Here is a 27,791-nt window from a genome sequence, read left to right as displayed (position 1 = left end):
TTAATTCAAAAAGCCACTGTTGTCAGGAAAATGAAGAATTGATTTCCTGCGCGTATTTATAACTTTTTTCCCCTCCGGCATCATGTCAAAAGCTTCGGAGTCCAAGTGCAGTCACAGAGTGTTAGTGGTACAGTCAAGCTGCAAGTCCTTTTGGATTTAAGTCCATTTACAAAGATTCATGAGTAAAGTCCCCGCCCCTGTACAATAGTGGCTAAAATGATCACATTCACAATCATTTCGCTAAGTACTTAAATTTTAAGAGACAGCTACAGCATGCAAAGTGAGAGTGGAGGCCACCAAAGCAGCATTTGTGCCATACGTCTGTACGCTGTTGTCTTAAATGTTTCCCTTAGGTTTGGGTTCGACTGTTATTTTACTGGTCTCTATAGTTACTCTCCATTTTGGCTTCAGATTACTTAAAAAAATGTTTTTATCAGCCTCATCATGTTTGTTTAGTATCGTAAGTATAAGATATACTTCTTCAGTGAGGGATTTGAAACAGAGTTGATGGAAACTTTGCAGCCAGCAGCAAGAAAATAAAATTTAATAAAGCAATGATAAAGTAACAATAGAGCCATAATAGATCTGGGGATTCTGGCACAACTTCATCCATATGAAAGCTGCATGACAAAGGGAAACCATTGCTAAAGATCGATTGTGTAGAATTTCGGGGGATATATTGGCAGAAATAGAATATAATATTCAGAACTGTGTTTTCATTAGTTGATATTCACCTGAAAATGCAAATCATTGTGTTTTCGTTACCTTGGAATGAGCTGTTTTTATCTTCATATAGAGGAGGTCCTCAGAGTCTGTCATGTTGTTCTGCAGTAGCACAGAATATACAAACCCAACAATGACTCTAGATAGGGCCAACAGAGTTCTCCTACACACTTGACACGGGAGAAGTTTGAGTTGGTTGCAGTGTTGCAGACTCACCACTACATGCCACTAAATCCTGCACACTAGACCCTCAAAGGATCAAAAAAATTGACCCTGGTGAGGATCACAAGCAGAAACATGTCAGATAAACAGAGGTCATGTTTGTATCTCTTGTGACTACAGCGTCTTAAACTGAAACTACTGGAGGTCAATAAAAACAGCATTTTGGGAAGCTATTGAGGCACTTTTCATTTTGAATTTCAAGGACAGCTGTGTTGTTTGCTGCTCCACTGATACCACAGTGGTGACCACATCATATGTGTCTGTGGAGATTCTCCTGGAAATCACATCTCTCTGTGAATGTAATTGTATTTAAACATATTCTGACATATTCTGCTCAAAATCTGATAATCAAGGCTGAGAACGTGACCCCTAAGTCATACGTTTGTCTTCTTGTTGTAAGTGGCAAACACTGGAGTCAGTTTTAGTCATTTCCCCACAGCTTGCAACAAAATAAAAATGACTCCCCTTGTTTAAATTGCAGTTGTTGCACATTTTACAAGCAGCTTGCCTGTGTGCTGAAAGTCACAGTGTGGCTGAAATAAATGTCTGTAATTGATCTGGCAGTTTGGGGAATTGTGAGCACTTGATTTGGGCACTCAAGCCAGAACTTTAAACACAGTGTCATTATCACACCTAATTACATCGAAGCAAGTATGAAAATTATGGTAGAGATAACTCTGCAAGTAATTTGCGATCTCTACACCAGAGCAGGGAGAGTAGACGAAGCTTTATGGGCTGGTAGAGTGACTGGTATGTGGACTTATTACCAGTATATGCAATTACAGCATTCAACTGTGGCTGCTGCAGTTTCCCACTCTGTTAATGAGCTGCAAGAACTTCTGATTTGTGCTTGAAACACAGTGTTCTTTATGTTTCCCTTTAATTTACACTTCAGTGACTTTGAAGTAAGCTAAATGATTGTGTATATTGTTTGAAGGCCTGTACTGAATCTACCGTATCCTCTCTGTGAGTGACATTCAAATTTGATTCGACACAATCTGATTATTTTATAGCTGCACTGTCACATCAAATAAAAAAGTTCTGGATGGCTCATCATTTATGCACATTTCTCCAAAATTCAGCCTGACATGTTCGTCTCTTTGGAAACTTTGAGATCTTGCCTGGAATTTAGAGTAATGCACCCTCCCTGAAATTTCTTGGCTGCTTGTTGCCTTTTCATGCTGAGATTCAAGGGGTACACCGCCCTTTTTTTGTACATCAAGGTCAGTTGCCACACACCCTGTGTAAAATGTTTAGTGTCTTTTATGGTTCTGGAGAGGGCCGTATGAAGTCTTTAAGGATAATCCTGGTGAGATCATGGTCATGTCATCAGGGTTATCTTGGTTCAGGCTCAGGGACTACACATTTGTAACCAAGCCTGTGTCATAGACATTGTAGCATTACTCATAGTTGGAGTACTTCAACAGTTTGGATGGACGTCATCAAAGATTAACACTCAGTTAGAAAATATCTGGTCCTTTGATTAAAAGCTGCGTTTGACAAGCTTTAAGATCCAGTCACCAAGGTCACATTAAGCTACATCTTTAATGAATTTACTTTGGGATTTTTGGGGGATTTTGGATGAGTTTAGCAACTGTTCACATTTTGTTCATGTTTTGTTCACAAATTTGACAAGCTAATATTGCTATTGCTTTGATTTGCACCCATAGAAATAGAATGAATAGTAAGGACATTGATCTTTTTGCAATGGTCATTTCACTTGGACAAAAGAAAATGGCAAGTTGTTGTTAGTTGTCATGGTGACAACACACATCAGTGGGGCCGTAAATGTCCCACTCACTAGTTTGAGAACTCTGTTTTGGCCTATTCTTACCCTCATTTTTCTTATTAAACATAAAAATACAACTGTCACCAATTCAAGTATCGTTCTTTCAATGAAGTAAGACTAACGTAAGCTTAACTGCCTTGTGAGCTCATCATAAAACACACTTCATTTAAACAGCATCAAGATAAAACTCACCAAAACTGTCTTAGTCAGTCTTGTTAGTCGTCTAGTTAATTAGTCCACTGTTCCAACAATCATCAACTCTGGTTTGATCGAAATAAACCCTGCAGCGAGAGAGGTCTTACTCATCCTCTCAGCGGCTCTCACTTATTCTTCAGAGGAAGTCATAGTAAAGTTACATCCTTAATGGTAATAAAATAAAGAAATAACAGTTACAGTAATATTTTAAAAATAACAGATTCCTCCTCTGAAAGCGTAAAGTTACTATCCCACTGCTTGTTTGGTCAGTACTGCAAAAGAGTCCCATGTTTCTATGTTCTGTAACACTGAGGATATTGTTTAAAGACAAATTGGAAATGGAAATACAAAATAGGGAAAAACACTTTAGGAATCACTTTGCATTATGGGAAGTGTAGGATCCAGTGTATTTGCATCTTGACCTTTACTAGGGGCTAAAACAATCGGCCACTGCTCCCTTACTTTTTAATATTACCACAGCTGTAATGAAGACTTTAGCTGGGTTAGGGTGTGTTCACCAATATGGGGTGTTGGGTCAGGACATGGAGACTGACTTTGGGTTCATAAAATTTAATTAAATAGTTTAGACATCAGATACATAGGCACAGTTTTTCATAATTTTATCCATCTACCTGCCACAACACCAGGTTATATGTGTGTGTGTGTGTGTGTGTGTGTGTGTGTGTGTGTGTGTGTGTGTGTGTGTGTGTGTGTGGTCTAAAAACATAAAAGAGTAGTTAACAGTGGTTGAAATTACACATAAACTGAAGGAATCTCTCATTAAGCAAATTGCATGTAACATTAGCTGAATTATTGAACTTAACAAGGATCTCTAGCCATAGTTCTAGCCAAGGTTTCTTGGTTAGAGTCTTTTCACAGTGACTGACTGAGGAGAGTGTCTGCTGCCATACACAGAGATTTCCAGAGCCTGTGCTGTGCTGGGGCTGCAATGATGATTAATTGGCTTGTTAACTAGCACACTGCCAGAGCCTTTTACTACACCAAATTTATGGATCATAAAACCATTTAAATATAAAATCTCAAAGCCAAACATGTATGTTGTTTTACTAACTCATTGTGTACATGTGTTTTAGGATCGACGGGTTAGTCAAGGTGCGTAACATAAAGAAGAGGATGGACCGCTTCAACGAGGTGGTGGCTGGGCTGAAGGAGGGCAAACAGGAGATGAGCAAGCAGATCCAGGATCTGGAGGCCGCCATCGACTCCCTGATGGTCAAAATCAAGGTGGGTGAGATGGACAGTTTGACATGAACCTCATCTGGCTATGCGTGTTCTATTAAAGCTCCGTATTCATCTATGAATTATATATAAAGTCTAAATTCCTCCATATCCTGCAGTGAAAGCTCTTTGTTATGCTGTCTGCTCTGACAGACACATACATGTGAAGAGTTTTGTTTCAAAAATAGGATTTCCACCGTTTTGACAAAAGTGCCACCTACTCTCCGTGAATGATGGACAGCATGAAATTAAACCACACTCTGGTGCAGTTTGACAGACGGGTGGAGCCTTAAGACCCCACTTGACGAAATGAGAACAGATTTGATCCTCGGGATTTTATAATTTCTTTTTTAATTGAATGATAAAGTCCAGGTTGTGATGTTTTTCCAATTTATATATGGTGTATATATAGCTTTTCATGTGGCTAGGTAAAGATATGGTTGGATTGTGAGGGTATGACTCAGAGATATTTACCCAAACTGATGGATTGAGACTCTTGACTCCTCATTATCATAATGCTATTTGCTGTTGAACTGGATTAAATTGTGTGCTTTCTCTGACTTTAAGGCCGCCTTCCTTTCAGATAATCTTGCCTATGAATGTCATGAATCTTTAATGTCCTACAGTATTTTGATTTTCATAATTTAGCCCTGCTGTCGTCTAACAAAGCCCCCCCCCCCCCCCCCCTACTTTNCCCCCCCCCCCCCCCTTTACTTTTCTTACTGGAGAGGAGTCATTGAGGTGTGAGTGTGACAGGTGCTCACCGCAGTAAATGTCGGGATCAGAAGGACAAACTCTGGTCGAGGGACTCAGCGGTGAGACGCTCCTGTCATGTCCCGTCACTGCAGCTTTGTTGTAGAGCAACTGGCAGTCGGAGGAAAAAGGTTGCAGTGACAGCAGATGCGTATGAATATTCATCTGCGGCGACACGGCAACACATTTCCCTCCTCAGGTTTACACCGCTGCCCCGTCAGCTCTGGTGACACCTGAACATACAGTGACAGTGACCTGTGAGATTCCTGATGCTCTCAAAGGGACTCTTTTCAAGCTCCGGATGAAATGTTTTAGTCTGGTGCTTCAGTATCTGTCTGCAGCTCTGACATCCCCATAATCACAGTGAAGAACATCCTCAGAGATGTTTATATTTGAGGCAGTGATTTGAGATGCAGACAGCTTTATTTAAAGGAGAATGTACTCGAAATAAACTGCCACTGTGTGCTACCGGCTTCAGAAAATCGTGCTTCAACGTTTTAGCTGCGGTTTTGTCGAATCTTTATGGTTGTTAGGTGGTTGCTAAGGTGTTTCTAGGTGGTTGCTATTTGGTGTCTGTGCGAATGCTAGACACAACACATGGCCAGAAGTGTATGGACATATGAACATTGCAGCTATATGTGATAGTGGAACATCACTATGAACATTAACCTACTGCTGTATATTAGGCTCACCAGATTTTGGGTTTCATTTTATTCCCTCAGGTAGTTGGTTAGCACTTTTGCCACCTTATAAAAACTTGGAGGGTTTTCTTTTTTCCCAGCGTTGATGATTGAGTTACTGCCAAGTGGACACACAATGTGATCAATGGACCAGACAGATCCCGATTTGTCTCCTCTAGATATCAATGTCATTTCCTGATGACACTTTAAACAATCACCTCCCTCATTAAACTCCCTCATTAAACACGTGGCCTTTGCTGTGAGATTTGGCGCCACTGCTCATTTTCCCCTTGAGCTTAATAAGCCTAATATTGTATTTCATATAAATGCAGCGCTTGTAAATGGAAGAGGTGGCTGCCGTGATTATAAAAAACTGCAGGAAACTCTTGGGAGCATCAGTGAGGTCGAACAATGTTTGATGGGTGTGAGGTCATGACAAACAGCCCCAAAGTAAACTAAGTCATGTGTTCATCAGGGCCACAACTAAAGGTAGTTTTTATTGCTGACCAATCTGCTAATTATTTTGTGGATTAATCAATCATTTGGTCAATGAAGAGTTGAATGTGATGTCTTCAAATGTCTTGTTTTGTCTGACTAACTGTTCAAAATCTAAAGATATTCTGAATCTCATAGAAACTATCAATAATTCACTCTTGACTGGGTGTAAACAATGAACTATCAAAATAGCTGATATTACAAGTTTTACTAGTTTTCTGTTGATTGACTGGTGGATTCAGCTCCAGTCCATGAAGTCTATTTCTGGGTAGAAAACCCCAACGCCATGTAAATAAAACTAAATGGCGCTGAGCAAACGCTGTCTCAGTTCGATAGTTTTTAGCCAACTTAAAAACAACTACCCTGATAAAGTCAGTATCAGTATAAATGTACACTATATTTAGAATATTGTCCCTGCATTACCTCACTGTCAGAGCACCCTTTTCAATGGGGAACTGAAGCGGTTATCTCAAAGCTACAAGACTGCATTGACATAAACAGTAATTTTACTTTGTAGAACACTGGAGTTGCTGGTGTATCGCTGCCTCAGTTGCTACGTTTTTAAAGTGAAGCAGAGAAAATTCCAAATAAAGCGCACACTATATTATTATATTCTTTTTTTTTGGGTAGCTCCCTGTCCCCTGTCCACAGCAACACATTGATTAGCTTCTGTGCTGGTAGATTTGGTCTGTTGAAGGAGCTAGCAGAGCAACACAGTACATAAAATAAGTACAGGAAAATATCGGATAAGTTGAACCACCATGTTAAACTATATATCTTCAAACAGAATTGTTACGGCTGGAAATGACAACAGGAATAAACAAGTTTGTCAGCATCTCTGCAATTGAAATCAAATGCCAGTTGGTTAGCTGGAGGTGATTGTTGTTGATATTGTACTGTCACAATGATTCGGTCTGTAGTGTAAATGGTCTGTGTATTGTTGTGTTATAGGAAGATGGGAGATGTGATCGGTTACATCAGACCAGGGCGTTACCAAGTATGAGATATTATAGTGTGAATGGGCCATAAAGTCTGCTTTAAATCTTGATATTGAAAAAAAGAAGAAGAAATGAGGCTGATTCAAGATGAGAGAAAGCAATGGAGACTATTTTAAATGTGTCACAGTGAAGCTGATTGACTCTGTCATCTCCATCTGCCAAATGTAATACCAGCAGAAATAAAGTTAATCAAATATTCACATTCATTCTTAAGTCTGTCTGTCTTTTTTATTTTAATGGAAAATACAAGTAATATTAAATCATCCACAGAGAGACCTTCTCAGATCTAGGAAAAATAGCAATGAAAGACAGAAAAAATCTAAACTGCAAGATTGGCAGAAAAGACTTAAAATTAACTGGACTGGATCTTATGAATATTTTAACTTTTATATATAAAAGGCCTTCATTCAGGTTTTCTGTGCATCATAATAATGCTGTAAATTCTTATTTAAAGGCGTTTTAAAAACTCTTTGAAGGGGTGGAATAACCTGTAACCTACTGCAATGGCTCACGTGCTAAAATCAGTGTGATGTACATTTTCACCGAGCCACGTCATACTAACCCCTCTGCTGCTCAGAAATAGAAACAAAATATTGTTTTCATTCTTGCCTCTTCTTTGCCGTTCTAATCGCTGATGAGCTACTGACAACAAAACTACAAGGCTTTTAATGTGAAAATTCTGGAGGAAGTGCTGAGTTTCAGTCATGGTAGCGTAACATTGTTCAGGAAAAAACTGTAACACCTGACGTGACTATTGCTGTACTGATGGAATTAGAGCTGTAAAAATGTATAATACATATAATTAATTAATGATAAATGAATATAAGCCTGTATGTAAGTAAATATTTGAGGATTTAATCCATCTTTAACCATTTAGTTAAACTCCTGTTGTTGACAGATAACATCATAAGTCGGTTGTGATTTTGTTTTTGTCAGAGCACCATCATGTCCCGCATGGATATCGACCACGAGTACCGGGCCCTGGTGACCCGGTCGGAGCAGCTGCTGACCGCCATGCAGAACAAGAAGAAAGAGGAGGAGGAGAGGGAGCGCCTCCGACGCATCCAGGAGGAGATGGAGAGGGAGAGGAAGAGGAGGGAGGAGGAGGAGCTGCGCCGCAAGCAGGAGGAGGAGGATAGGCGACTGTAAGTGGGAGGGGGTTCAGGTTGGAGTACTTTTAACTGAGGCTCGGATAAAACATTTTTGTTTTCCTATCACGTATGTAGCCAAAAAAAACAAGAGGCACTTGTCAAAGTTGGCGAGTTTCGACCTGGCAAAAGCCACTTCTCAGTGAAAATTGCTGCAGTGGACAGATACACTCACTGTCCACTCATTTTAGGGATTTACATAATGAAACTGCTGCTCCAAAAGGATTTATTTTTATAGGAGCTATAAAGTCTCATCAGGCTGGGTTGCTGCTTTTTACCTCCTTTATTTAGCTGATGCTCTTGTCCTGGGTGATTTACATCGAGCACAGTGGTAGAATAAGCTTCAGCTCCCCAGTGTCCATCATTACAGGAAAACAATAGCAAGGGTGTCAGAGGTCGCGGCCTCAGAGTGATGACAAAAAGTTTTGACAAGCAATCTCTGTGGAATATCTGTTGGAAGGAAATCAGGTCACGTTGGAATGATGCAATTTTGGCACAGCAGTGTCAAAGACTTGTATTAATTCATTTAATTGAGGATTTTCTGGAGTTAGTTTATAGTCTTATGGTGAACCAGGCGGCTCAAATCTTTACTGAGAACGAGTTCATTTCTCAGCAGTTTACTATCTGTCACATTTTGTAAAGGAAGGCAGATTTTTTAAGTTGTTGGTGTCCTGTCCTGATTTTATAATTTTATATACTGTAAACAAACATTAGGATCCAGGCACAGATTGAAGACACAGGAAGATATTATACCCTTTAAGAAAATATGGACATGGTGTCTGTGATGTCGTCCCATAGATTTTTGAACTTTGGGGTTAACCACTTGTTGCTAGGATTAGGGGTTACTGGAGCCATAAAATCAGAGGTTAACATGAGTAATTATGAGAAAAATAGTGTTGAATCACCTATGAATCAATCAAACAACCCTCCCCCTCCACACACAAGCGCTCTATTAACCTTTTGTCTGTTAAACCTAAACTGTTAAACTGTTATGTTTCTAGTATTTTGCCCACCGCATTTATATCTTTGAGAGTTAGGGTTAATAACAGAAACACCTCTCTGTATAATGCAGTACAAAATACAAACCAAAAATGAAATCAAAAATGATAACCCTTCATAAAGGAAGGACAAAGACAAAATACTAGATTAATAATAATTATAAGATTTAATTATGAGATTTTGAAATGTAGAGGTTTGTGGGAAACCTTAATGTTTTCCTGTAAATGCTGATAATTTAGATTTCTAAATCCGAACAACCTATGTCTTCCCTGCTTATGTCCTTATGTCAGAATATAGAACTTGATATTTCTACAGTAGATTTAGTCTTTATTTTCTTTGGTAAAGTTGATATGAACTGAATAATGCCTTTTTAACCCTTTTAGAGCACATCCCCGGTCATGTTCTGCACCTATTTAACATTCCTCTGTTCATTAATGATCCATAACCACTTATCCTGTTGGGGGTCACGGGGGAGCTGGAGCCTATCCCAGCTGACATTGGGCGAGAGGCGGGGTACACCCTGGATAGGTCACCAGACTATCGCAGGGCTGCCACAAAGAGACAGACCACCATTCACACTCACATTCACACCTACGGCCAATTTAGAGTCACCAATTAACCTGCATGTCTTTGGACTGTGGGAGGAAGGGCTCCCCCACCCTGGGTTAAAACCAGGAACACTCTTGTTGTGAGGCAACAATGCTAACCACTGCCCCACCATGTCGCCACAATATATACCAAAAAAATTGTCTTGTCATATTCTTGTATCAAAATTCCAACGTGTTTTTTTCCGTCTGAAACAAAATATGTCATAAGCTAGCACCAACCAGTCTCAACTAATATTATCATGACACCCCCCAACACTCGATCTGCAACAGAGCTACTGTAAGATTTAGCCAGTTAGCAACTACATGCTATGTCAGTGTGTGTGTTTCCACAACATACTATGGTTACTGGCCTTCTGGCAAGAATATATTCTCTTCAAGTAAAAAAAAAGGTATGGCATTTTACAGTGAACTACTTCAACAAACTATACATAGAACATAAGATGGACTTCATCTCTGTCTTTGTGATGGATACTACTATGCTGTTGGTGTTACACCATCAGGGCCTCACTGTTATGACACACCCACTTTTCAATGATCAAATTAAATTCCCCCCTAACCTCATATCCTGCCTGCCTATCCTGTTTCACTCGGACATACATCACAGTATTGTAGCAAGGTTCTCTCAAAATGCTGTTTCATTTGGACTTTAATATAGAAAACACTGATTAATGGAGCATTAGGGGACCTTTAAATTGACATCAAAATGCTGCAAAGTCAGATGCACTTGGAAAAATAAAACCCAAACAGCTTCCACATCCATTCCTGTTTGTGCAGGGCTGCAGGAATAATATGGAGAAACCATGTAAGAATGAAGAAAATCTGTCTGCTTCAATTTGTGTGTTCCATCTTTGTTCAGTGTACCAGACTGCTCTCAGGTAGCCAGCTATCCTTGACGGGTCCCCCTCTATTTCCTAAATGACACCATGAAAGTGTCTGGTGAGGGTTTGAATCCATCACGTTCTCCACACGCTTACATCGAACATTTCTCTTCCTGCCCAGATTGTGTCGGGCTTATTCCTCACTCAGTGTGACCCCCCTCAATCCTCCCCTCTATCTGGAAAGTCTTTCGGGAGGACTGATGGGGACCATTGTGTTCGTCACAAACCACTACCCGCTAATGTAAGACATTAGAGATGACAGCCCAAATTTTATGGCCCACTTTGCCTTCCCCTGTAGTTTCCCCCTCTGGCAAGTAATGAACTCCTAGGATTCACCTGAAGGTCACAGGCTGAAGGTCATTGTTGGCACTCTGAGCTGCATTAGGAGATAAAGGCACTGACCCTGCTGTAATGCCTTGTTTTATTCATCATAGCTCCAAACATAATCCAAACATTATTTAAAAGGATGTGTTAAAGCCTCCCTGTCGATGGAAATATCTCCCAGCAGACGTCACTGCCGCTGCTTTAAATTCCTCCGTGACCACAGGGCATGTGTTTCTCTTTCTTTTATTTTAGGCGTTTTAGCTGATGTTTCTATTTAGAGCAGTTTGCAGTGTGTGCAGCAGCAAAATAACCTTCAATTCCTGGATGACCAGGGAGGACAAGCAGTCAGGAGTAAGGAGGAAATGTCAGAGCGTTAGTGCTCTGATAGTTTTTATGCGAGCGCACGACAGAAATAAAAAGGCAAAGAGCGAGAAGATAACTAACACTTTAAGAGCAACATGAACAGACACAGGGGAGTGTTTCTTTTTTTGTAGGATTTAGCTCTCTTGGATCGATTTGTTGGACTTCTTTCAAAGTCTAATCCATCCAAGAAGCTCAAACGATGAGATTAAAATGAATCTTCAACTATTTTGTGATAATTGATTGTCATTTTTCGAACAAAGCCAAATATTCTTACAAGTCTTTTAAATATTCATAGTCTGTGATTATCTTTTCAAGTTTGCTTTATTTGTCATTCTAGCTATAAATAAATACTATTGCAAAGAAATATCTGTCCTCAGGATTGGGTTTAAAAACTGTATGAGTGCATGAAACCCAAAACAACAGCACGAAATCTGAGTATGTCTGAATACAGAAATATTAAAGATGCTTATAAATTAACATACTTTTAAATGTATGTACAAAGTAGCCAGGTTTTTAAACTGTAGTTGAAAACTAAGTTTTATGAATCGTAAATTGATTGAGGTGAAATCTCAAAATAAATTCTGCTAATGGAGAGACACTGATATATTATATTAAAGGTATATTATGCATGAATTGTTGGTCACTGTTTGTCAACAGTATCGTCAGTGAAAGTGAAAGTTACTCTTGTTTGCTATATCTGAGTTTTTTTCGGTGCTGTATCCACGATTTTCGAGGCTTCCTCTCGGATGCCTGCTGCTTACAGTCTGGGACCTGGTAACTTCCTTTTTTCAAGTCCTGATCTCAGCTGCTATAACCAGGAACGTCCCAAACATAGCAAAATGATTGGAAAATAAGGCAGAGTCTCTGCAGATTAATACACCGCCACTCACCTCTAATGGGTCATAAGTGATGACTGAAAGGGATTAGTTTTGTATGAGTCTTTACATTGTTATTTAGGAAAACCCTGCATATTACACCTTTAACGTCACTAATCTATCTTTATTTCTCTGACTCTGTCTCTGCCCCCCTTCTCTGTCTGTCTTTCTGTCTCTTGTACTTTTAAATTTATTCTCCTTCACTGCTCCATAATAAATCTCCATTTCTTTTTTCTTTGTCTCTCTCCCCATCTGTTCCCTCCTCTCCTCTTCTTAATCAATGTCTCTTTCTTTCTCTCTCTGTCTCTCTCATTTGTCATGTTTCCTTTATCTCTGCTCACATCTTTACTCTGTTTCTCTCTCTGTTCCCTCCACCAGGAAAGCAGAGATGGAGCTGAAGAGGAAGCAGGAAGAGGAGGAGAGGAAGAGGAGGGAGGAGGAGGAGAGGAGGATTCAGGTGGGTGTCGGCTCTGTTGCTGCAGGCGTCCTGCAGACGGGAACAACCTTTGTTGTTTTAACCCTGTAGTTATTTGCAGATGGTTTGCTGGATGGATTTATAACACTGTGTTTAGTACACACACTGAGCACTAAAGAAGACTTCCCTCAAAACCTGTAATTTTCTATTTTCTTGATTTATTACAGTAAATAAGAGTTCCAAACACTGTGTTTTGCTTGATATTAAAAATTTAATTTTCCGCAATTTGTTGTGGAGAAAACATTGTCTCTTGGGGCAAATACTTCCATTTAAAATAATATGCACCCCTCATGCTGGATTAGCGATGTGGAAAAGGTCACACTCCATGCTAACCAACTAGTATCAGGTGTGCGTAGCCAAGGTGAGCAGTCCCATCACATTGAAATAAAGTCTTCCAGAGTGACAGAAAATGTAGAAGAGGCTGATTTAATTTAATATCCAAAAGGTTACAAAGTTTGAAATGAGAAAGAAAAGGAGATGTTTCAATCATAGGACCTCCATCACAACAATTTACAGACCTTGTAATTCCACAGACTTGTAGCTTATTAAAAGTTTGTGGAGCAGTTTTCAAAGTCTTACACTATCCATTAAAAGTATGCTGAATTATCTATTAGCACTTCCTGTTTGCAGTGTACCCATGACACTGACAACTATCACTGGATTACGTTGATGCTGAAGAAAAATTAAAAACGTGATGGTTCACAGACAAGCTCTGCGGTTATGATGAACATCTTTACTCTGTGATTTGTACACAGGTTTGTGGACGTTTGTTCAGACAACAGAGATAATGATATTCCTGGAGAGTGTGCATCACATTGAATCCAAAAATTTGTATATCAAATCTGTATGTTCAGATTTGACTGAGTTTTGGCTCTGAAACCTAAAAGAATTATGATTAAACGAGGGGGAATTAAAGTAAAGAAGAGAAGCCCTTTTTTCCAAGAAGAAGCAAAGAAGAGAGATTCTTCTTCAACGACAAACGGACATGAATAAGGTTTAATATGTACAGAGTAGACTGTTCAAGCAGTAGTAGAATTATAATATGGAGAAAATTTTAAATTAAGTACATATTATTCAATACTAAGTAAGTAGTGTGATAAGTTGAAGAGTTTTGAGCTGAGCATAAAAGCGACACCCTTGTAGAGTGGGTCTGATTAAAGTTCAGCTCTATTTGCTTTAAGGAGACTTTGTGTAATCAGTGACCCTGCAGTTACTTCACAGTGTAATGAGATTTGCCGAAATCACAGAAGCCATCGTCACTCTCTGACACAATTAAACTCAAACACTCTCTGCACATGTCTAGATAACATTAGCCTCGTTTAAACACAGAGTTTAAAAGAGAAACCAAGGGGACTTTGGGTCACTGTAAACTGTGGATGATGTGAGTAAAGAGAAAAACTGTTGTCGTGTTGCTGCATTTGTGTTCCTCGCCTTCACATATTTGTCTTTGCGGGATGACACAATCGAAGCCCTGAAATCCGTCCTGTGCAGCTCTACTTTGCTCTCCTAATCTGAGCAGGCATCTGTTCAGGCAGTAACTCCATCACACACTCTAATGGCTCTCTCATTGTGTGTCTGTACAAGTGTACTGTTATGCTATTGCGGTGAGTAGTTTCTCTGGTACTTGAGGGTCTTGATTCAGGTTTAGGATTTGATCAATAAGGACTGGTGTCAGGTTTAAGTATCGATAAAGCATAACATGGATTGTCTAAAATAATGGACGTAGCCACTGTGACATCACCCACTGGTTTGTGGACTCCTGTTTTGAAGCCTCGAGTTTGGCATTAGTTCACAGCCATCTTAGATTTCTGGAGCCAGATGTGACAATATTTGGATGAGAGGGTGGAGCTAACCCTTATGCTAGCTGCTAGGTTGGTTAGGACAGCTTATTTACACCTATGATTAACTGTGCTAATGCTAATGCTAATTTTCAATAGCATGAAAAGGCTTAAAACCATTAAAACAAAACTTACTTACCAGAAGACTGAACATCCAACTCCTCAGAGGGTCTTTTAGTCCAACCAAACGCCGAACAAGACTTTGTAGATGATCAAAATGTTACATTGACGAACTGGAAATACACTGAAATAGCAGCAACTATGGCTACACCTACTGATTGAATCTGGTGATACGTCATGGTTATGTTACCTGACCGAGGTTGTCATCATGGTAGCAACACGTTAATGGACAGCACCCGCTTGTCACTGAAAGTGGCCACGCCCATAATTATGCATAACTTTAAGCCATAGTAAAATGTAAATGGGTAAGTTATAAAAAAATTCACCCCCCTGTACAGTTGCCATGAATGTTGAAATGAGCTATAGAGACCAAAAAACATTTGTCTGCCAGGCTGTTAACATGTTTACTTCTGCTGCAAAGTTGGACATTTTAACATGGGTGTTTATGAAGATTGACTCACTCTGAAGTGGCCATTCAGGGACCTTCAGCTTTTGGCATGTCCACACTGGCTTTATTCCTCAGCCCCAGATGTTGCCGCTTGAAGCACAAGAAATTCAGTAATGTAGAGAATGAGTATAGACACCAACTAGAAGAAATCAGCCAACATGATGAGATTATTTCTAGTGTCTGCTGCGAATAAATGAATCCCACAAATCCACATTGAAAATCACAGAATTAAGATGTTCATTATAACTGCAGTACTTGCCTGAGAATCATCATGTTTTGAGTTTTCTTCAGTATCAAAGTAATTTAGTTATAGCTGTCTGTACATTTATGAGTACACTGCAAGCAAGGACTGGTAATAGATAATTCAGCAAACCTTTAATAGAGACAATTTGCCAAAAGGTAAACAAATCCAAGCTAAAAATACAGAGTTCAAGTTGTAGCCCACAGCTAATGCTGACTAATAACTGTCTCAATTTTGAAATTTTCAAACTTCAACATCCCCTCCAGAGCTAGAGGAACACTCTCTCAAAGTCTCTCCTGGTTGGGGTGGCGGCAGAAATCTCAGATATCTCCAAACCTGGAAATATAACACCTACAGCAGATGCCTCAGTCTCGCTGTTTTACAAATGCCAGCACATGGCTTTGTGTGTGTCTGCGTGTGTGACACAGCAGAGAGATAGCGGGGTTTTACGGTTCACTGGCTTTTATGTTTATCATCCAGCGTCTCTCCGCCCAGCCCATCTGTTGGCGTGGCCGCCGGTTCCCGTGGTTCCCTGGGGCGTCGACCCGGCCCAGATCAAGTGCAGATTTTAGTGGTGAGCGGTGGCCGCTTGGATCAAAGCTGCTGGCCGGGGGCCCGGAGCCCCAGGCTGGGTTACCCACAAATCTCCTGCACTTCGCCCAACTCACGGTTGTTGGGCTTCTCAACACGTTTCCCTCTCTGCTAAATATTCATGTCTTCCTCTGCAGACTCTAGCAGGGCTCAAGATTTAAGGAGAGGAGGTGACATGAAATTTAGCTGTTTTATCACTCTCTTTATCCATACATTCATAGTTATGATCAAAGTATGGTGTGAAGCATTTGGAAGTGACATTTACTGCCATTAAATGACTGTCAGCGTAAAACCAAAGACTACGTCCATAACTTTGATTATAAACCATAATATGCATCAGTACAGCAAATACATGATTCTGCGTCAATCAGCTGACTGACTGGTTAGTAACAATCCCTGAGCTATGGTAGTAATACTATCAGTCCAGAAACCTTTTTCAGAAAAGCAATTTAAGAACACTGTTTACATGCAGATCTCATGTGTTTCAGCATCATTTCACAAACAACTGTCGTTGGCTGATTGCAGATATCTTGAGTCTTGCATGAGTCAGAAGTATGGTGTTTGTTTCATTACAGAAACATGTCTAAGTGAACACGAGAGGAAATAATTCCATGTTGCAAATCACAGGTTCTAAAACTGAAACTTAAAAGTCGTATAAAGCTTTTACTGACTCCCGAGGGAGCTGTGTGAAGTCTGATAAATGTCCCCAAGTGATGTCACTTGACTGAGCATCATTTGGGTCTGAAGACTACAAGTACGGGGCGTTTCAAAAGCATCCCAGAAACTAATAAAAATGCATGCAGCTCGACTGTTTTTGACGGCGCCATGGCATGTTACACAGAGCAACTTGATATCTCCTGCTAACAGGCACTGCATGTGAAAACTAGATATGATGTAATTATGAGGATGAATGTATTTTTAATAACTAAAACGCAGCCACAATTCTTTGATCCAAGTCAGTTATAACTGGACTTTCAACAGTATTAACTTTGTCTGTAGGCTTCAGCACAACAAAGTAGGAAATAGCAACTATAAACACAATTAAAATAGACATGAAAAATATTAATGATTTAACTATATTTCTGACTTACTTATGGTAGTAGCACAAATATCAAGGAAAAATGACCAAATTTACAAATTCTGCAAGTCTAAAATATCATGCAAGCAAAACGCTCTGCTTCTGAAAAGCTCCCAGTGTGGTGTGACGCTGTACGGAGGACTGAACAAAACTGGTTCACAGATGGACCGTGGAGAGCTTCACTTAATGTAATTGTCCCTTCCAGCTCCCTTACAGTCAAGATGGCAGAGATTACAAAAAATGGGGAGTAATTTATCTTGTATTGTGCCTAACTTTAGTGGATCATAACAAATTGGGGTATGAAACTAATCTGCAGATACTCCAGTTCACATTGAGTCCAAAGTTTTCTAGGGATGTCAGTTTCTGAGCCTAAAGCTAAGGACAAAATGTGGCCCGCAACAGACAGTAAGTTTTCTTGTTTTGACCCAAGCCAATTGTCACAGAACTGCCGGCCTCTACTGGCTTTTATTATTTAATTTTATTTGATAGGGACGATGCAATTTAACATACACCAATCAGCCAAAACATTAAAACCACTGGCGCGTGAAGTGAATAACATTGATCGATCATCGTGTTGCAATATTCTATTGGGAAACCTTGGGTCCTGGCATTCATGGAAATGCTAACATGATGCGCTCCACCCACTCGAACACTGTTGCAGACTAAGTAAACCCCCTCATGGCAACAGTATTGTCGATGGCAGTGCCCCCCCAGCAGGACAATGCACCATGTCACATCACAAAAACTGCCTCCAAATACCCCAGATCCCAACCTGATCGAATGTTTGAGGGACGTGCTGGTACCCCAGAGGTACCCCAGATCTATGATGGGTCCTCCTTGAACCAGACTTGACTCTGACCTGTCAAGGCATTAACACAGGACCTCTGGGGGGGTGTCCTTTAGTGTCTGGCACCAGTGCGTTGGCTTCAGATCTATTGGGTCCTGTGGGTTGTTAGGTGGGGTAACAGCACGTTCCACGGATATTTGATCATACACATACCACAATACACCAGAACACTTACACTAATAGCCCTTAAAGGTTTGAGCGCATTCAGCTAAGAGTGGCTACAGCTCTTGTTTGCTTTTAACCAGCATTTGACCTTTGTTGTGAAGGATAATCTATACAACAATCTGTTTAATTTAATTTAGATCTGTAATCAGTTTTATTTGAGTTGGTAATGTGTTCCAGAGTTGACGGCCCTTTATGGAAAAAGCTGATGGTCCAAATTTAGATTTACGATATGGTATTTCACAGTTGTCATTCATGCTGCTCCTTGTTGCTCTATTACTGTCTTGGCTGGTTAAGAGGAGTGACGAGTCAGCAGTCAGTGACGGTGTAAAAGTCATTAAAACTGTGTGTGAATCACGGGAGGTCCTTGAGCATACAATCATATTTGTGCACACAAAATATTAGGCTGATTGGTCCAGTAGTTTGCGAGATTAGAGATTACAATGACAACAATTAACCTGCATGCAGCTGCCTTTTTAAATCAAACACCTAAGATATTTTACTGTAGAATTGCCTTTAACAATAACACAGTCATTAATCCTCTGATGATAAACAATCAAAAGGTCAGGGGAAAAAAAGTTAAGATGGTGTGAAAATAAAGATCACAAACACTCCTCAAATCTTCCAAATATTCCTCAGTATCCTCAGTTTTCATACAATGATAAACTTCATGTAATGAGCTGAGCACCTTCAGTTCCTCACGCCCTTCCTGAGTCGGTCAAGGAGACGTCTGTTATGAAAGTTGTTGCACGAAAAAAGGTGGAAACAGGAGTATTAATCATCTGGGTTTAGCCCCGCCCTTCACTTGAGCCCCTCGTTCCTTCTTTAACGAGCAGGACAGAGGAGATGAAGTTAACCCCCCAGGCTGTAGCTCCTCATCTGCTCCGTTAGGGGGAAGGTTGAAGGGCATCTGTGTGTTTTTCTGCTTCCATGAATACCAACAAGTTTCTGTGTCCACCGGTGTTTCGTCTTCTCAGTTAGCTTAGACTGCTTTTTGTGTGTACATGTATAAAAAATCTATCATTGAAGTAATACAGGTGTGGCTGCAACTTTGTATTTTAGATTGATTAAATGCAGAGTCAGAAAACAGTAAAAATGTCGAGTCTAATTTCTAAAGTGACGTCTTCAAATTACTTGTTTTGTCAAATCAACTGTAGAAAGATATTCAGATAACTGTGATACAAAACAAAGCAGAAAACCCTCATGAGAAGCAGGAGCCAGAGAGTGTTCACTTTTTTGCCTGACATGAATGACTTAATCAGTTATTCAAGTATAGTTGATCGACAGATGCATTATTAATAACAAAGTTGGGTATTTTGCCTCACACATTATGGATTTATATTCTATAACTCATACTTTAAAACAGAAACCTGTGTTTTTTCCTTCAGTGTTTTGTTGCAGCAATGAGACCAGACAGTCATTACCCAGCTTTAAAAAACAGCATGATGTTGTTGTGAAATTAATATTAAACTCAGTTTGTGATACATTACAGCTCCAAACATCTGCATGTAGGGTGACATCTGCATTTGTAAACATCTGCCTTGTAAAACAGTCTCCCTCCTGACAGAACTGTCGGATAAACTTGAAAAAGAGTGTTGGTAATGTCCTGAACTGAGGCTCTTCAGGAGAGCGCGGCACCAACCAAGCTCTAGTGAGTCTGGCAGATATTTTACACCTGCAGATGGTAGACAAGTTCTCTCCAACACTTCTACACATGAACATATGTTAACAGCAGCACAAACATTCCAGGTGGGCAGCGAAATAAAACATTTTCATGGAGCACAGGCAGTAATGTAAAATGCTTTATGTGTGTGTGTGTGTGTGTGTGTGTGTGTGTGTGTGTGTGTGTGTGGGTGTGTGTGTGTGTGTGCGCATGTGTGTGCATGCGTGCAGATGGAGATGGAGCTGCAGCTGCAGGCGGAGCGGGAAGAGGAGGCATCTCGGCAGGCTGTCCTGGAGCAGGAGAGAAGAGACAGGGAGCTGGCGATGAGGATCGCTCAGAGCGAGTCCGAGCTCATCCCAGAGGAGGTGCAGAACGATGCGGGCCTGCGCAGGTAACCAACACAACCATCGTAAATGTGTTACACTGGAATGTCATCACTGTCTCACAGTCTGACCTTTGCTTTAACATTTTGTTTTGATACGAAACATCCAGCAGGTAGCAGTCAGAAGGAAAAATGTTTTCCTTTCCCAACAAGATGACAGAACTTCAAGCTCAAGGAGGTCTGGAGGAAACTCAAGCACTAAATTTGCTTTAAAAAAAAAAAAAAAAGGAAGAGATACCATCCAACAATCAATGAAATTATGGCAATAGGAAAAAAATAGGGTGGTGGTTTCCAAGTTGGGTGTCAGAACCCTTCAAGGGGTCAAAAGGTGCCACTTTATAAGATCATTTGGGCTCTGAATCAGGAGGTCTGATTGTTTAAGCTTATGTGAGACAGCTTTATTTTGGTTGCCACAACTTTTGGCATGTATAAGGGCCACACAGATGAATTCTGTTCCACAGTTGCCTTATTAATAATGTTTGTGTAAGACATCTCAGTTTATGGAAAGCTGTTACGTGTAGTTTCTCCAGTGGAAATTAAGCAAAAACTTTCAGCATCAGTGTGCAAGTATTCCTAAGTACCCACAACCCAAATCAATTTTTCAGAATTTTCCTGATGTTTTTTTTTTTTTTTTAAATCAAAACCCATGCTCAGTGTGAAATTGCTGTTAGGGCCTAAAAAATTTTTTTTTCCCCATAGATGTGTGTTTTTAAATTCAGACCTCCATGAGCTTGATGAGACAAAACTCCGGCTACACCAGAGGATGTGTTTGACTGTTAATCATCAGCCCTTCATAATCCATGTTTCATAGCTTCACCTCAATTAAACATCATATATAATGGTAAAAAAAATTAAAACCAAAACTGTCTAATTAGATACTCCTCTGCGGTAAGTACACTCTCTCTGCTCTATAAATGTATCTTGTATGTTATCACGTTCCAGTCTGTGACAGTATGACAGAAGTTTTACAGGGTTCAGGTCTTGAGTTTGACAGGATACTGACGGGGAAAAGTCGAACTAATTATTCAACAGGAGCTGATACGATGCTTTGCTCACAGTATGTTCAGCATGGGTTCAACATTCACTCGCTGTAGATCAAAAAACACTGAATGTTTTATGGTCCCGAAGCGCGAGCAAGCCATTGATAATGCATCACAATCTGTCAGCAGCAAGAAAGGTTGAAAAACAGTCAGATTTCCTGTTTCACAGTTTGACATTTTGTAGCCTGGAAGTTTCTCTTGGACTGTGTCGGACTCTTCTCTCCTGGAGTTCGTTTAAACAACTTCATGACAAGTTCTTTAAGGACAGAAACTGTTATTTGAATCCACCTCAGACTCAAACCGCACTGGAGAAACCAACATCTCCATTCGATCCTGTGTTTAACCATCTTCTTCTTTGTTTTCTTTTTTTTCCCTCCCAGTAACGGCTCCTCAGTTCCATCGTCCCCAGAGAGAGCAGCGTAAGACCCAGCGATTTCAACCTTTTAATTTAATCCCCAATCCCACCTGCCCTTTGACCTTTCAAACCATAACCAACCAACCCCTGCATGCTGTAACAATCTGCCAGCCGAGCACAGACCCCTGCTCTCTGACTATGAGATGCTGATTCCAAGTAACAGTGGCACCAGTTTAATAGAACGCACTTTTGTTTCTTTAATTTTGAATTTTAATTTTAAGTAGAAGAACTTTAAGTGTCCACATTTGACCAAAGTAATTAGCACCAGTTTTAAGTGTTGCACCAACGTGATTGTCACCCACCAGAAACGTGATTGAGGCCCGTATTTATCAAACTTCTGAGGATCAGACCGAGAATGTTAATCTGAAGAGTCTACTTAGGAGTAAAGGAATAAGACACATTAATCGAATGACTCATTCTTTTTTACAGCGTAGTGTAGGAGTAACCTTTAAAAGCAACTCTAATTTATATGCATAAGATTTAGGCTACATCTGTCCTTTTAATAGCTGATTATTCTTCAAAAAAAACAACAACTCAGGAACTTCTAATAGAATAAATGACACAATCCTGCTCTCAAAAGCTGAATACCTCAGCATTGAAATGCACCTTGTCTCAGTTTAATACACTCAGAAGCTTATGGTGGCTAACGCTGGCAAATTTTAGATTCAGTTCAAAACAACTTCATTTATGTCAAGGGCTAAACTGTATGCTGCAGCTCACCACCCAGATGCATACACACACATTAGATAGGGAGAAAGACATTTAAAGACTTAACACTATGTATATGTAGTATTTGTGTGTGGAATTAGGACTTACTTAAAATTTTAACTTAAGCACATTCTTTTTAACTATTAATCACATCCATTCAAACAAAAAAACACCTGGTCCCCAAATGATGACATAAGAAAGTGACTGACTTTCTACATATTTTAAAGGTCCAGGGTGAAGGAGTTATTGACATCTAGTGGTGAGAATGCAGAGCTGCAACTTCCCCCATGTGCCAAGCATACAATGGCCAATGAGAAGTCGCCAAAACATGAAATGACTCTATCTATCTATCGCCAGTGTTTGATTTGTCCGTTCTGGGCTGCAGTAGAAACATCTGTGGAGGAGGACTCACTCCATATGTAGCCATAAACATTTCATTCTAGGGTAACAAAAACACAACAATTCTTATTTTAAGGTGATTCTAAACTAATGGAAACATATTTATGATTATTACATACCATTTCTGCCAATAGGTGTCCCAACATCCTGCACACTGGACCTTTTAAAAGTGGGTTCAGTTTAAAGTAACTCTTCAAATCCTCCGTATGTGATACTCTGCAATTGTTTTTTCATTTACAAATTAATTTTGTGGCAAAATGAAATAAAATTACCAAGCCGTAAGAAACTCAAGCAAGTCCACTTGCCTATGATGTAGCACTTAAAATTACCATAACCAGGATGACTGAGGACCCTCAGCAATACCAAGCAGCCTCCAGCTATATTAACAAAAAAATATCATGAGGATATTGTTAAAAATGAAAAAAATAAATACTTAAAGAAAACCAAACTAGAGCAAGGAGGAAGTCTTCTTCTGGTGGAGGAATTATGCCAGACAAATTGATAACATTTAAAAACAGAGGGAAAAATTAAACCTAATTTTTCTTGTCATCAGCGCACTGAAGAGTGTCTAGCATCCTATCACAAGTGTGTCTGGAGCTAATAGCTTCCATTAGAGCTGCAGCTGCAACTTGTACAACATATTGTTCATAATGAGCGATGCAAAGCATAAATTAAAGGCTAAAAAGAACAACATAAGAGATTAAAGCAACTTTTAAATCAAAAGCCACATATTAAATAGCTTTTATTCTTATTTATACTTAGAGGCTAAAGTGAAGAATTTTCCTTTAATCTCTCAGTGAAGTGTCACCTCCAGCGGTTTGATAAATCCGGGCCGTGTCCTCTGCTCAGAGTCAGACGGAGAATCACTTCTTGATGAGACTCAGGGGAAAAGGAATCACCTTCCCTCCTCTTGATTGGTTTTGTTATATTGTTCAGTGCCGCTCCGTCTTATAATCCTATAATCTTCTGTTTACAGCACTGCTGGAACCACAGTACTCAAGAGCTTGACCATGTAGGTTTCCTCTCAGTACCAGAACACCAAACACCTTCAGGGACACTGTGTGATGCTACATGTAGAGTTGTGTTTATTTGGGGTTTATTTAGACAGGCTGCATAAATCAGATGCACTCCACTGTACTCTGCAGTAATTTCCACCATCTGTGTTGCTCGGGAGGTTGAGCCAGTTCAGCGCTGCATCCTGAGATGTTAAAGTACTCGGTGTGTTTGCTGGCTGCGGCGCTCAGCTTTAGTTTTCATGGCACAGTGTCGGTTCGTAGGCCTCAGCCCGGCAGCCTCCCTCGCACTTCTCCCTGCACTTACTCTGAAGCGACCCACATACAAAGTCACTCTGAAAGTTGAAATTGATGCTTCACGTCATGAGTCAGCTGTAGTAGTGGCCACAGTACACTGTTCCACACTTTGAGGATGCTGGAGTGGTGCATCGTAGCACTTTACACACCAGGTGGTTCCAATCTGCCGTCCTCTTCTTCTCTAAAATGTTTTTTCCTTTTCATCACAGTGCTCCTTTTGAAGTTGCTCATTACAAATATCACTGCAGTATTTATATTTTACCCGGCATTTAAACAAGTTGAGTGGTATTGGTCAGGATGTCCACAAAGCTGAACATGCACCAGAGACAGACTGTTATTTTAAAGGCTACACATTCACACTGATCACTTCTGTATTTCCTTTATTCCTCTTCCACTGTTTCCATCTTCCTTCCTTCACAACCTTGGTTTTGTTCCTGTTTTTCATCACGTTCTTTGCAACCCTGTAATCTCTTATGAAGGACACATTATTTTGTTCATAATTTTGGTTTCCAGTCCACAAAGTGTTATGTTCTTGAACCTCACAGAAGTCACACAGTAGGTGATGACTGAGGTGGTTGTTGAACATGCAGCAGTAGTGGAGAGTAACTTAGTGCATTTACCCAAGAAAGGTACTTAAGTACAATTTTGAGGTATTTATCTATTGAACTTTTTACTCCACATTTACTTCACAGCTTTCCAGATTGTTTTACATATACCTGCAAATATATGATGCAAAATCTGATGTTAAGTGAAACACTCCTTAAAAAACATCCCTTTACATATAACAACGGAGGTGCACGTAGACATTAGAATGCCGTTTACCTCAGTAATACAATAATATATATTCCGAAAATGTACAATTTCTTTTAATGTTGATACTTAAAAAGATATTTTGTATTACTTGTGTAATACTTCTGTGCATCTTCTGTAGAGAAGTAGAGTTTCAAATATAGGATTTTAACTTCTATATATGGAGTATATTTCACTTACGGCATTACTACTCTTACTTCAGTAAACGATTTGAATACTTCAATACTACAACCCTGACGCACAAAGCTCATGACTCTTATACCAAAAGTCTTGCATTTGTCATGTTTCATGTTATGTTACTAAACACTTCAGATCAGGAAATATTGTGGTTTATGTTAAATATTGGGAAAAAAATCAACATGATATCCTGGTTTGAGTCATTTTTGACTTTTTGTATATTCAACCACAACCACAGTTTTCCCTGAATCATAACCATAAAGTTTTAGTGGCTCATAACCATGACATTCTTTATCGTGCTTTAGATTCTTGAGCTTATTTAATGGGAAAGTAAATTAAATCTTTTCTCAGTAAGTATTTTATAGCTTTGTTCATAGAATTGTTTCATAATAAAGTTTAAAAAAAGGTTATTTGGTGGCATTACACTTTCTCTTTGCAGATTAGTAGCGTATAGATTAAATGGTTAGAAGTTGGTTCTTGTCCAACAGTGTACATTTCTTTTTTCTCCAGTTTTTTATATTTTATTTTTTTCTTTCCCATCTACATAACTCTCACTTTTCTTTCCTTCTCTTGTTTTCCCCAAAGCCTCTACTCCCCCTCCTTTTTCTTCCTGTTATTTCTCTACTATCAGTAATTCTATGCAGTCAATATTTTGTAAATTTGTTTGTAAAAAAACACCACAACCAACAATACACTAACTTTGTCAAATTGGGACCGTCATGCTTTTTAGGGAAGAAATGGCGAAGGAAATGACCGAACTTCTGGCTAGGTGGGTAGAAAACCACTCATACAAACCGAATCGCCATCTGCAGTGGAAATCTCCACACAATCAATCGCCTCAATTGACCAAATGTTTATTAAAAGAAGAATATGAGATGCAGAAATCCTATTTAAAGTCCAGCTGATTTTGTTGATGATCAAAATCTAATTCACCAATTCTGATTAACTGGGTTAATTCCCTTGAAAAGGTTAATATCCACTGTAGGTCACTGATTGTTCTCTTGTTAATTTTGAACCGATTTCTGCTGCACACTTTTCTTTTCTTTTAATCCTCTCAGCGCAGCAGTCGACCTGCTGATGTTTGCAGGGTAAAGTACTTGCTTCCTAAATGGCACTTTTTTACTCCACTCCTCAGAGGCAGGTGTTTTAGCTGGTCCTGAGTCTAAACCCAGATGATACCTTGTTTCAAGTCAGCAACTCCGACGTTTTATTGTTTTAAAGGTGCGATCTGTAACTTAAGGCATATGCAAAACGCAGCAGAAGGGCCAAATGATTTAGCCTTGCACCTTATGATATTTTTCGCTTTGTAGTTGTTGGAATGCAGTAAACATTTAAATAACTTAACAAGGAATGTGAACAATAGTACGTTAGTGACTGTAGTGATAAAGTTAGGCAGCGTTGGTACTGTCAACAGGAGTGGTGCCACTTGAAATGCCTGATCAATATTTCTGAGTTCCGGAGTGAAAAGTTTTGACCAGCAGCCTAATTCATATTCACACAGATATACAGTTTGCCCAGTACAACCAGTCCTCTTCTACAGGCCAGTTCAGCAACTTGATGGTGTTCAGAGGTCCAACTGTTCATTTGATTCTTCATATAAATTTGAGCTAAATCTGATTATTAGTTTTTTCCTGCTGTTGTTATGGACATAACTGTTGTAAACAAAATTTTCGGAAGTATCAAAAGAGCGTCAGTATGACCAGGACTGACGGCAAGTTACAATCTCGCAAGCACTATCTTCTTGAAATACTAACTTTGTTTTTAGTACACTTATATATTATAATAAAGCTCAAAGGTACCTTGTCTAAATCACCTATTTGTCTGGCAGAGCTGTGAGATTTTTAACCTTTGACAGCCGATGATGTCAGCAGGGGAAAGCTAACCTCCTGCCGCAGTTACACTGCAGCACCTTTGTGAGCACTTCCTCATCAGATTACTGTGGCTAAATGGTATTTTCCACGTGCTCTTCTCGGGCATTAGTGCTGGTGTGAATGAGTGATGTCAGCTGAAGTCCTGCCAGTCTCTCCTCCTGCTTCCTCTGTTCGTCTGTCTGCGGCTAATTGGCTCAGGCCTGCTCTCACTACGCCTCAAACACACAGCAACAGGAAGAACCGGCAGGTGACTGCAGCACTCAGCCGCTTAGCTCGCTGCCAAAGTTGACGTGTGCCTTCTGGGAACACGGTACAGCCGCCCCGGGTCCGAGGCCAGCACCCCGCTAATCATTAGACACAGAGCCACCCAATAGGATTAGAGAACCAGCAGGGTCCCGCCTCCAACTTCCCAGTGTTCTAAAAAGGGCAAATCCCGGTCACGGATTAATCAGGCCTGTCAGCAGAGAAGCAGCATGCCAACAGCACAGCCCACAGCTGGAGAGGAGCTTTACACTTTATACTGTCCAACCGTCATTTATAATTTAGCAGTGAGCTGCCACTCCACAGTGACTCCACGGCGTTATACCAGAGGCGCTTTTTGACTTCCTGGCGACTGAAGCAGCATGCATTTTAATGATCTCATACCCTCTATAGTTCCATTGTAGCAATCGCTCTCTTTCCTTTTAACAACAGTGCTGCTCATCTGACACCCCTGTCTCCCCTCGCTTTCACCTTCTGCAATGAACCTTTAGCTACAACAAACCACTGCTGTATTCAACCTGAAATTCTTGTTCCTGTTACTTTGATGACTTTCAGATGGATGGAGTTTATGTAAAAGGTGATTCAGATACTTTCTGAGCTGCTTTTTAGCCTTTGACACCAAGATGATTTTAGCCCCGTGATCAGAAAATTGAGTTTTAAAAAAAA

The 27,791-nt window shown here is 39.9% G+C and overlaps 1 protein-coding gene across 9 annotated transcripts in view; it reads left to right on the top strand.

Annotated features, from left to right (window-relative positions):
* Window positions 1-27,791, top strand: part of myo6a (myosin VIa) — a 188,721-nt gene that overhangs the window by 139,337 nt on the left and 21,593 nt on the right. For 5 of the 9 annotated variants that reach the window (XM_050057691.1, XM_050057689.1, XM_050057687.1 and 2 more), the window contains 7 exons: window positions 4,024-4,174; window positions 8,031-8,239; window positions 12,668-12,746; window positions 19,983-20,143; window positions 21,555-21,593; window positions 23,673-23,708; window positions 25,724-25,762. In XM_050057691.1, the coding sequence (XP_049913648.1) occupies window positions 4,024-4,174; window positions 8,031-8,239; window positions 12,668-12,746; window positions 19,983-20,143; window positions 21,555-21,593; window positions 23,673-23,708; window positions 25,724-25,762 (714 nt within the window). The remainder of the gene's footprint in view (window positions 1-4,023; window positions 4,175-8,030; window positions 8,240-12,667; window positions 12,747-19,982; window positions 20,144-21,554; window positions 21,594-23,672; window positions 23,709-25,723; window positions 25,763-27,791) is intronic. The other 4 variants (XM_050057695.1, XM_050057694.1, XM_050057690.1 and 1 more) reach the window with 3 other exon arrangements.

Source organism: Epinephelus moara, chromosome 12, assembly GCF_006386435.1.
Source record: "Epinephelus moara isolate mb chromosome 12, YSFRI_EMoa_1.0, whole genome shotgun sequence".
Lineage (NCBI taxonomy): Eukaryota > Metazoa > Chordata > Actinopteri > Perciformes > Serranidae > Epinephelus > Epinephelus moara.
The sequence above is the reverse complement of the archived record's forward strand: the minus strand, read 5'-3'. Positions and strand labels throughout refer to the sequence as shown.